The following is an 11,981-nucleotide window of genomic DNA, read 5'->3' as shown; positions in this document are numbered from 1 at the left end:
ACACATTCATGTTGGTCTGAGTCTCATCATCGGCCTCTTTATGAGCGTCTGCGGAGAAACGGAGCGTAATCATAATTCCTTTGCCCGCCGGTGACCCCGACATCGAGGAGCGCCGCTCCGTCCAAAATGTCTTTTTCATCAAACAATGAGCCGGCGGCGCTGAATGAGAGGCCAGAGGAGAGCTGAGAGCACACACCTGTAACGTCCTGATCTCCCTCCGCTCTCATTACTCGTCCTCCTAAATCTCCATTAATATGTAAATGAGATGTTTCAGTGCTTACATCATCTCTCAGGTTGATCTCTGAGTAAACTAAGCCTCTACTCCAGAGGTTCACCGTCAAGATTCATCATAAAAACTATCAAATAGATCAAGAAAGACAATAAAAGAGTTTAAAACCCAAATAGAATAAAAACATTTGAATCAACAGTCAGACTGAAGAACCGTGACGCTCACTCACAACTGTTAAAGGTCATTTGGATCGTCTCTAAACGGCTTTTCTTTGCCTCTGATTATGATGCGTTATGAAATTAAATACGTTTTCCATTATCACTGTAAATCACCGTAAATAACCGTAGATCACCGTGAATCACCGTAAATCCCCGTAAATCACCATAGATCACCGTGAATCACCGTAAATCACCGTGAATCACCGTGAATCACCGTAAATCACCGTGAATCACCATAGATCACCGTGAATCACCGTAAATCACCGTAAATCACCGTGGATCACCGTGAATCACCGTGAATCACCGTAAATCACCGTGAATCACCATAGATCACCGTGAATCACCGTAAATCACCGTGAATCACCGTGAATCACCGTGAATCACCGTAAATCACCATAGATCACCGTGAATCACCGTAAATCACCGTGAATCACCGTAAATCACCGTGAATCACTGTAGGCGTATCTGTTCTGGTCCAGGACGGTTTGATTAAACTGGAGATGAAGCTCAGTCTCTAGTTCAGAGATTAAACACACCACATATTCTTAAAGAGATCCTCAGATACAGAATGCATTAGATAATAAACATGTGACTGTACTGTACTGAGACAAAGCTGATGAAGAGGGGTTAGAGAGGGATGAAGATGAAAGGGATTCATCAGAGAGAGGAAGAAGAGTTAATGGAGCTCATTAAGGTAAATAAAGATGTCAGGATGAAGATGGAAGCGTCCTCTTCCTCTCAGTGTGTTTTAAAAGTCTTTGAGGGATTTAAGAGATTCGTTACATTTCAGATGTTATCGCTATAGAGTCACAATGATAGGAGGAGAAAAGAGTTCATGACATTTAGAGTTGGTATTTGTATTAATGTCATTAAGATGTGAAATGTTTTGAGTTCTAACTGTCAGATTAAAGTAGAGTTCAATATTTATTTTGTTTGTAAAGCTGCATAGTAATAAGTACCTCAGTTGTACTAAAGTAAATGTACCTGCCAATGTGTAGTACTCAGAGTTATACTGTCAGATTTTAGTGAATGTTGAATCTGAAGTTATTAATAATTTCATGTTGGTTTGTTTTTCAGAGCGAAGAAGACGACAGCAGGAGCGTTGCTGCCTCTTCTGTCATGGTGAGTGTGTATGTGTGTGAGTGTGTGTAAAAGCTTGTCTTAATGATCGATAATGTTGCTTCTATGATAAAGCCTTCTGTGCTTTGATGGTATGAACTTTAAATGGCTGATAGATAAAGTGTCTTTACCTGTCTCTGTGAGGACACCTGGTGTCTCTCAGCTCTGTGTGGTGTCCGGCTGAAGGACAGCCTCCCTCTGTGTGTAATTAACAGGCAGGTGTATCAGGTAAACAGTGAGGACGGCCCGGCAGGCCTCTGATTAAAGGCCTGGCTGGTGCTCCAGCACCCTGCTGCACAATAAACACCACTAATGGCATCAGGACCCCCTCCAACAGCACGCCACGGCTAGAGGACAACGAGGACGCCGGTCTGTGGTGGAAAATACCAGCACATGATGAAATCTTAAAGGAAGATGTACTTATGAGTATTAAATACTCTTAGAATGAAGGCCTGAAGGCTGTATGATGGATGTTAGCAGTGACACAGAGTCACAGCCTTCCTACAATATAGAGACCAAATGTTTAGACCTGTGCTCATATGTCTCAGACACTGGGGACAAAAGAAGAGCTGATCAGCTGATGGACTGATGGAGTCATCCAATTAGACGCTGCTCAAAGCCTCCACACAACAGAGCATGTTGTAGCAAGAAACCAAGAACATGGTGAAGGACACCGAAGAGACTTCAAACATCTACAAAGAGACTCAAACCACCTCTAAGAGACTCAAACCACTTCTAAGAGACTCAAACCACCTCTAAGAGACTCAAACCACCTCTAAGAGACTCAAAACCACCTCTAAGAGACTCAAACCACTTCTAAGAGACTCAAAACCACCTCTAAGAGACTCAAACCACTTCTAAGAGACTCAAAACCACCTCTAAGAGACTCAAACCACTTCTAAGAGACTCAAAACCACCTCTAAGAGACTCAAACCACTTCTAAGAGACTCAAACCACCTCTAAGAGACTCAAAACCACCTCTAAGAGACTCAAACCACTTCTAAGAGACTCAAAACCACCTCTAAGAGACTCAAACCTGGTTCTGAAAAGTGAAGCTGGTGCTGAAAAAAACCCTGTATTATCTCTCATCAAAGTTCTTTGTAACATTTTGGTCCTAAAAATGTCTGTGGTTGTTCTTAGCCATGCCCTCTTGTGTCACTTTTGGTTCCAAACAAAACCAAGATGGCGACCGCCAAGAAACAAGGTGGTGGAGACCAAAATGTTCCAAACCAAACTGGTGGAAGTTTGTCCTTATGGAGCTGGAGGAAAGATGTTTCCTAGAATATTATTTTAAGGCTGAAACCAAACCAGTGAAGAAGTTCAAACCATCACTATTTCTTCCTCCCCCGTCCTCCCAGTCCCTGTTCCACAGGGTGCAGCTGGATCCAGTGGAGAAGCTGTGGTTGAGGAGCTCAGCTGTGGGGAACATGTTGGCCCAGCGTCAGCTGCTGGCTCAGGATCCCAGTCTGGTGCTGAAGAAGGTCCGGTTCAAACCATTTCCCTCTACGTTAACGTTTCTCTGAGTAAAGGCTAAATATAGATCCACATTAATGTTAAAGAAGACTTGATGAAGCCAGGAGGGCGAGCTGAGGTTTGTTCTGTCAGAGCTGCTGAAAGAAGAGAATGAAGAAAGTAGAAGAAGTCGACAGTTCATCACATCAGAAGTGATGAGAAGTCTGTTTATCTCATGTAACATGTCGTCTGTCCCGTCTGCTCTCCTCAGGACTTCGTCTCTGTAAGTAAAACATCTTTTATTTCTTATCATTTTATTTTATTCAAAAAGCCCAGAATCACAAATACAATAGAAACACCAGCTCACACGGCCGACATCTTTCTGCTGCTTCTACTTTATATTACTATAAATATGTATTTATTGATATCACCAATAATTGATTAGTGAATATCAGAAGAACCTTTATTGGTTGCCAGATGGACAGAAATAGTGCAGATAACTACTAAGAGGTGTGAGAAACTAAAATAGGACTATTATGAATAAGAGTTCTTTATTTCACAGCAGCTGTTGATGGAATGTGACATCTGATTGGTCGCTGTGACGGTCGATCAGCTGATGTGAAGATGAAGCTCTCAGAGCGCTTTGAGAGAACAAATGTCTTAAAGAAATGAAATGTTCAAAGAGCAGCGAACATGTTGGTGAGTCATAGTGATCCTGTTAGTCTGGATCAGAAGCTGCTGAGTGTCAGACAGCAGGAGGAGGAGGAGGAGGAGGAGGAGGAGGAGGAGGAGGAGGAGGAGGAGGAGGAGGAGGAGGAGGATGAACTGAGAGTCGCCCCCCAAACCTCACGAACACTTTACTACTTTTATAAAACATGAAGACTTTATTTGACAGCTCTTAGATAGAATAGAAACATGCAGCAGTAACGAGGACATTCAGCGTTTAATTAAAGCAGAACATGAATGTGAATCATAAGTAAACTTGGGTTTTATGGTTATTAATCATTATATTATATTATATATCAAACACATTATTAATGCACTTCATTGACAATAAGAATCAGATGTAATACTGAGTGTAAGTAATAACTTTACATATATTTATATCTGCCTGTGGGCTGAAACTTAAGGGCCATGTTGTGTGTGTGAGTGGTAATGAATATTATTACAGAAATGACAGAGTTAAAGTATTATTTGTGTCTTTGTCTCCGCCTCTTGGTGGACGGACGACCTCGCGTGATGTGAACATGAAGGGGGTAAGCTGTCTTTTCCATCATGTGAACACAGAAGCAGAACCAGGACACAACAACACTCACTTCTGCCTCAATTAGCTCAGCCTGTCTGTCTGCATCACACTCTGTGTGTGTGTGTGTGTGTGTGTGTTCATGCAAAATGCAGTTCATGTAAATAGGATTCATACAGACGTCCTATTCTCTGGCATGTTTGTGTACAGAAGCAACAGAAAGGCGTGTCGTCATCTGACAGCTCTGCTAAACACGCTCCTACATACACAACTACTGCACCGGCTTATTTATATCTCGTCATGTTGATGTTAGCAGCACGGATGTGTTACTGAACGGGTCTACGGGGCACGAGGCCCTCGGGGGCCCAAAGTGTGACGGGGCCCCTGAACGTCAGGTAGAAGTGATATTAACAGATATTTCCACAAAACAACCACAAAGAGACACAAAACGACCACAATACGTGTCACGGTTTAGGCTTTGCCCCCTGTGTTCCTGTGTCTCCGCCCCTGGTCTCCTTCCGGCTCCCTCCTGTGTCTGTGTCTGAGTGTCTCCTGATTGCTTTCATTCTCTTCACCTGTGCTCAATCACCTGCCCCTGGCTCTTTCCTCTGCCGACCCCACACTGCACTCATTCAACTCACCTGCCTGCAATCTCCTCATCACTCCACATATACAGGTGCTGGTCATATAATTAGAATATCATCAAAAAGTTGATTTATTTCACTAATTCCATTCAAAAAGTGAAACTTGTCTATTATATTCATTCATTACACACAGACTGATATATTTCAAATGTTTATTTCTTTTAATTTTGATGATTATAACTGACAACTAAGGAAAATCCCAAATTCAGTATCTCAGAAAATTAGAATATTACTTAAGACCAATACAAAGAAAGGATTTTTAGAAATCTTGGCCAACTGAAAAGTATGAACATGAAAAGTATGAGCATGTACAGCACTCAATACTTAGTTGGGGCTCCTTTTGCCTGAATTACTGCAGCAATGCGGCGTGGCATGGAGTCGATCAGTCTGTGGCACTGCTCAGGTGTTATGAGAGCCCAGGTTGCTCTGATAGTGGCCTTCAGCTCTTCTGCATTGTTGGATCTGGCATTTCGCATCATCCTCTTCACAATACCCCATAGATGTTCTATGGGGTTAAGGTCAGGCGAGTTTGCTGGCCAATTAAGAACAGGGATACCATGGTCCTTAAACCAGGTACTGGTTGCTTTGGCACTGTGTGCAGGTGCCAAGTCCTGTTGGAAAATGAAATCTGCATCTCCATAAAGTTGGTCAGCAGCAGGAAGCATGAAGTGCTCTAAAACTTCCTGGTATACGGCTGCGTTGACCTTGGACCTCAGAAAACACAGTGGACCAACACCAGCAGATGACATGGCACCCCAAACCATCACTGACTGTGGAAACTTTACACTGGACCTCAAGCAACGTGGATTGTGTGTCTCTCCTCTCTTCCTCCAGACTCTGGGACCTGATTTCCAAAGGAAATGCAAAATGGACTTTCATCAGAGAACATAACTTTGGACCACTCAGCAGCAGTCCAGTCCTTTTTGTCTTTAGCCCAGGCGAGACGCTTCTGACGCTGTCTGTTGTTCAAGAGTGGCGTGACACAAGGAATGCGACAGCTGAAACCCATGTCTTGCATACGTCTGTGCGTAGTGGTTCTTGAAGCACTGACTCCAGCTGCAGTCCACTCTTTCTGAATCTCCCCCACATTTTTGAATCGGTTTTGTTTCACAATCCTCTCCAGGGTGCGGTTATCCCTATTGCTTGTACACTTTTTTCTACCACATCTTTTCCTTCCCTTCGCCTCTCTATTAATGTGCTTGGACACAGAGCTCTGTGAACAGCCAGCCTCTTTTGCAATGACCTTTTGTGTCTTGCCCTCCTTGTGCAAGGTGTCAATGGTCGTCTTTTGGACAACTGTCAAGTCAGCAGTCTTCCCCATGATTGTGTAGCCTACAGAACTAGACTGAGAGACCATTTAAAGGCCTTTGCAGGTGTTTTGAGTTAATTAGCTGATTAGAGTGTGGCACCAGGGGTCTTCAATATTGAACCTTTTCACAATATTCTAATTTTCTGAGATACTGAATTTGGGATTTTCCTTAGTTGTCAGTTATAATCATCAAAATTAAAAGAAATAAACATTTGAAATATATCAGTCTGTGTGTAATGAATGAATATAATAGACAAGTTTCACTTTTTGAATGGAATTAGTGAAATAAATCAACTTTTTGATGATATTCTAATTATATGACCAGCACCTGTATATACTCCCCTGCTTTCCCTGTTCTGGTTGTCAGATCGTCTTTGTTTGTTCCCCTGTGTGCTTCATGTTCTGGCTTTGTTCCTCCCCTCGTTCCTCCCCGTGTCTCCATCGTGTCTCCATTGTGTCTCCAGAGTTTTCCCTCGTGTTGTCTCTACGGTTTGTGAATTTTGCTTTTTCCCGTTTTTGTATTTTTGCTCGCTCCCTGTTGGGAGTCGTTCTGAGTTCCCGTGTATGTCTGTTTGGCTCAAAGTAAAGAACCTTGCCTTCCACCTCGGCTCCAGTGTCTCTGATCTGCCCCTCAGACGTGACAATACGACTACAGAACGACCACAAAGAGACACAAAACAACCACCTTGTTTCAAATGACGTCTCTTTGTGTTTGTTTTTGTTTCTCTTTGTCCTCATTTTGCTTCTCTTTGTTTGTTGTGTGTCCCTCTCAGTCTGGGGGTCTTGGTCCTATGAAGGAGGGATGGGGGGGCCTTCTTCATGTCTGTGCCCCGGGGCCCGTCGTCTCATAATCCGGCCATGATTAGCGGTCGGACGCTGCAGCAGGATGTAGAATTCATGCTCATTAGGGACGGGTGTGATCGGAGCGGCCCGGCAGCCCAGACAATGTGGATGTGTAATGATATTGTAATTACATGGTAATTAATATTTGAGCAAACAGTCCGCCTGAAGGGAAGCAGCCGGCTCCTCAGCAGATGGGAAGAACTGATCATCACACAATCAGCCAGAAGATCTCCGAGTCCAGCGTCTCCTCCGTGTGCTTTTACCTCCTTTTCTTCAAGACTGATTTCACAGTTTAGTGGTGAGAATCTGAAAATTGGTCTTCAGGGGATGAAGTGTTGTTGTCCTCATTCAGAGAGTGAATCTGAGATCCGTCTCCTGGAGTCGCAGCATATGTTCTTCAGATTCATCGTCAAATCAAAGTGTGATTCTACACAAATAAACCGGCACATACGGTGGAACTGTTGCAGGCCGGCTTTGAAAAGTAGCATTTCACACGGCATTATGGGACTTTAAGCTTCCTATTCAAGAGCTTCTGCAAAAGGACCCCTCCATATGGCCTCCACTAATGCCCCCCCCCCCCCCCCCCCCCCCCTTCCTCCTACCATTAGCTGCATGGACCTCCCCATGCAGAAATAACATCAATGGTCTCACCCTCTCTCCACTTGAGAGTATCACACTCCTTCTCATGCTCCACTTGATCAAAACGTCCTGTTTGTGCCTTTTTGTTTCCCTGCTGCTCTCAGACGAGCGGCTCTAACTCCGCTCATCCACCAGGCCGACAGATGCCCGCTGGCCGTTGGCGGTTTGTGCCGGGTCACTGTCGGTGTTCCTCCCGCTGAGGGGGACAGGAGTCCATCATGTTAGTGGATGTGTGAAGCAGGAACTCATCTTAGTCCTCCTCATTCCTGCTGTCTCTGCTGAACATACTTTTATGGATTTATGCAGCCTTTGGCTTCATTTCGATATCGTTTAAGAATGAACTAGCACACTTGCTTTGTGTGTTTTTGTTGTATTGTGTTTGTCACGGTGTGTTTTTAGTTGAGAAATATTGTTAATGTAAATCTGCTCCTCCAAACCTCAGCAACAAAGAAGACCGACACACCTACAGAGTGTAATAAGGAGAGCGCTGTGTTGAAGTGTCGGTGTTCAGGTGGTCAGAGGACCAAACACTGTCAGCGAGTGTCGGAAGAGACCAGCGGGGTTCAGTTAGCACCTCCTAATGAAACCTCCCCCCCCTCTCAGGACTCAGCGGTCAGTCTGCATCAGACACACCGCCAAAATAAAGCTCCATTAAGCATCCTGCACACGACCACGGGGCTCCTCCCTCCTCCTCCTCCCTCCCCCCCGATCACTGACTCCATTCACGCTCTCGGTTGTTGGTGAAATTAAACGGGCGGAAAAACAGCAGAAAACAAGGTTCCATTTGTTTGATCTAGTTTACAGTAGCAACATAAGCACTGGGGGGGGGGAGGAAGAGGAAGTCGGTCCAAAGTAGACACAAGTTCTCAGAATGACGCACTTTTGGTTCTTCTTTTAATACCAGAAAACAGAAGGCTCTACTCTTAAATCCAGTTCAGGTCTGGACCGATGAGGTGTGAGTGAATGAATGAATGAATGTGTGACCAGAGTCATCACAGTCAGATTATTGAGACTTTATTGATCAGTAATCACATGTTTATTATTGTTGTGTTCCTTTATTCTGAATGTCAAACATGCTGGTGTGAGAAACCCTGAAGCGTATTCAAGCTATATGATAGAATAAAATAAAATAGAAAGTTATTTTATTCATGCATGCTGTCAGAATTCATTATTAATTAAATGAATTAATTATTCTGTTGACAGAAAGTCTGTCTCTTTTTCTTTCTTCCATTTCTCTTGCAACACATCAAGTTTGTAAGTTCAGTCCTTTCACTGCTTGTTAGCTGAGCCTGTTAGCCTGTTAGCATCAGTAGACGTTTAACAGTAGATTCAGTCAAAACCTTTTAATGTTCTCTGCTGTCAATGAGGAGGATGGTCAACGTTTCCAGTTACTTATTAGGAGGTAGCTTCACTATATGACTCGCAGCAAAGTCACAAATATCAGCTGGCAAACAAACGCTCGGCTCGCTAGCGTTAGCCAACGTTAGCTTGTGTTAGCTAGGGTTTTATTTCGTGTAAGCTAGCGTTAGCCCGCTGTCATATTATATACTTCTTGTATTCATATTAGTTTGTTTCTGTACTTCTGCTCTGGTTCATGCTCTGAGATGCTTGTTTAAAGGAGATGCACTTATGACTTCTGGTGACGAGTAGTTCTCTTGAACACCGATGTTGAACACTTACTGTAAGTCTCTTTGGATAAAAGCGTCTGATAAACGACTGTAATGTAATTCTGAGGATTTAGATCTAACCCTGGTGTGTTTCCCTCTCTGTTTTCCCCGATCACCTCTCCTCGTGTGTGCTGTCGTTCCCTTGTCTGTTTGTTATTGTTTTGCCACGTCCTTGTGTTTGTTTTGTGTCCCTCAGTAGTGTCCTCCTCCGAGTCCCGCCCACTGCCGCGCCTCTCTCCGTAGGCACAGCTGTGCCTCATCTCCCGTGATCATCTCCAGCCGACATAATATTCCGGTCATTCTCGTCCCAGCTGTCAGTCCGTCCGTTACCCTACCTGGTATTCCGGCCCCATAAGTCTGTTTGTTTTCACTCTGTGAAGTTCCGGTGCTAACTCCCTGTCCCTCGGGTTTCACCTGGTCGAAGAAGTCCTCCAGTTCGTTCCTCGGAGATCAGCTGAGTAGTCTTGCCTAATCCTGTGTCGAGCCTCGGGTGTCACACAGTCAATCCTGCCCACCACAGGCGTAGGACCCCGGGATTCCACGCCAGGTGAGCCTGCCTGCTGTTCTTGTGTCGGACCTAGGGATTCCACACGAGCTACGTCAGGCCTGCCTGCCTGCAAGCCGCGTACGCGGCATAGCCACTTCCTGGCTCGGACCAGAGCGGAGCGCGCTGACGCGCCTCCGTTTTCACGTGACTGTATCCTGCCGGTTTTTTTTCTGCCACTCAGAGCGGGAGCTGCACTCTCTCTCTCTGGGATCCGGAGGTGAGAGAGAGAAGGGACTATTCGCCACTATAGGCGCCTGGCCGCCTCAGAACTTTGATTTTCAGTTTGTTTCCTGTTTTTTCCTCCCTGAGATAATTAAAGAATCCTGGTTTGAGAAAGAACTCTGCTGTCCTGTGTCTGCGTTCGGGTCCGTGTACACATCATAACAGTAATGTCATATTACTGGAATATCTGACTAGATCTATGTTATGTTCCCCCCCTGAGCGCAACGTAAGAATAAAATGGTGTGTGTGTGTGTGTGTGTGTCACATTCTCACTTTGTGATGAACTAATTCGTACTATAAAGATATTAACCATAAATGTCAACCTGTACCCTTCAAAATAAGTCTCATATAACTTTATATATACAGACGAGGCCCTGTTGATAAAGTTCAACAACATCACACTGCTGCAGTCACACACCAAGAAAGATGATCTACAAACATACTTCACACACACATCCTCTAGTGAGGCTTTTTCATTATCCAATTATATCGTCCCTGCTCTCGTTTAACCCCGAGGTTGCGTACAGTGGACTCCCGACGAGGCCTTTCTCCTCCAATTACTCCTTCAGCCTCTAAAGTTCACAGCGTTAACCTCCGCCCCGCCAGAGGCTGCCGACACAACAAACAACAGAGGATTGTTAACCTCCGTAATCCTGCAGCTGCTGAAGCCACAGAGAAACATCTTCAACCGTGTTAGTTTTCAGCCCATAACAGCATGGCTTTAGGGATGTTAACGTCTGTCTGCATGGAACTACTGTTGGATGGATTAGGAGAAAATGTGGTTCCTCATGTTTCCCTCAGGATGAACTGTAATCATTGTAGAGGGGACGTAGGCGTTGTAGACGGGGACGTAGGCGTTGTAGAGGGGGACGTAGGCGTTGTAGAGGGGGACGTAGGTGTTGTAGAGGGGGATGTAGGCGTTGTAGACGGGGACGTAGGCGTTGTAGAGGGGGATGTAGGCGTTGTAGACAGGGACGTAGGCGTTGTAGAGGGGGATGTAGGCGTTGTAGACGGGGACGTAGGCGTTGTAGAGGGGGATGTAGGCGTTGTAGACGGGGACGTAGGCGTTGTAGAGGGGGACGTAGGCGTTGTAGAGGGGGACGTAGGTGTTGTAGAGGGGGATGTAGGCGTTGTAGACGGGGACGTAGGCGTTGTAGAGGGGGATGTAGGCGTTGTAGACGGGGACGTAGGCGTTGTAGAGGGGACGTAGGCGTTGTAGACGGGGACGTAGGCGTTGTAGAGGGGACGTAGGCGTTGTAGAGGGGGATGTAGGCGTTGTAGACGGGGACGTAGGCGTTGTAGACGGGGACGTAGGCGTTGTAGAGGGGACGTAGGCGTTGTAGAGGGGGATGTAGGCGTTGTAGACGGGGACGTAGGCGTTGTAGAGGGGACGTAGGTGTTGTAGAGGGGACGTAGGTGTTGTAGAGGGGACGTAGGCGTTGTAGAGGGGGATGTAGGCGTAGACGGGGACGTAGGCGTTGTAGGAGGGGACGTAGGCGTTGTAGACGGGGACGTAGGCGTTGTAGACGGGGAAGTAGGCGTTGTAGAGGGGACGTAGGCGTTGTAGGAGGGGACGTAGGCGTTGTAGAGGGGGACGTAGGCGTTGTAGAGGGGATGTAGGCGTTGTAGAGGGGGACGTAGGCGTTGTAGAGGGGACGTAGGCGTTGTAGAGGGGACGTAGGCGTTGTAGAGGGGGATGTAGGCGTTGTAGACGGGGACGTAGGCGTTGTAGGAGGGGACGTAGGCGTTGTAGAGGGGACGTAGGCGTTGTAGAGGGGGATGTAGGCGTTGTAGACGGGGACGTAGGCGTTGTAGGAGGGGACGTAGGCGTTGTAGAGGGGACGTAGGC

General features: G+C 45.8%; 1 protein-coding gene across 1 annotated transcript in view; it reads left to right on the top strand.

Moving 5' to 3' along the window:
• The window catches only part of LOC142941018 (uncharacterized), a 38,723-nt gene extending 28,480 nt beyond the window's left edge, over positions 1 to 10,243 (top strand). Inside the window, exons 6-8 of the mRNA XM_076083257.1 lie at positions 1,525 to 1,569; positions 2,925 to 3,301; positions 9,560 to 10,243. Coding sequence (XP_075939372.1) covers positions 1,525 to 1,569; positions 2,925 to 3,089 — 210 coding nt within the window. The 3' untranslated portion in view covers positions 3,090 to 3,301; positions 9,560 to 10,243. The remainder of the gene's footprint in view (positions 1 to 1,524; positions 1,570 to 2,924; positions 3,302 to 9,559) is intronic.
• Positions 10,244 to 11,981: the final 1,738 nt, after the last annotated feature.

Source organism: Anarhichas minor, unplaced genomic scaffold (assembly GCF_050575085.1).
Source record: "Anarhichas minor isolate MPS153535 unplaced genomic scaffold, ASM5057508v1 ptg000125l, whole genome shotgun sequence".
In the NCBI taxonomy this organism is placed as follows: Eukaryota; Metazoa; Chordata; class Actinopteri; order Perciformes; family Anarhichadidae; genus Anarhichas; species Anarhichas minor.
Note: the sequence above shows the minus strand (reverse complement) of the source record. Positions and strands in the feature narration are given on the sequence as shown.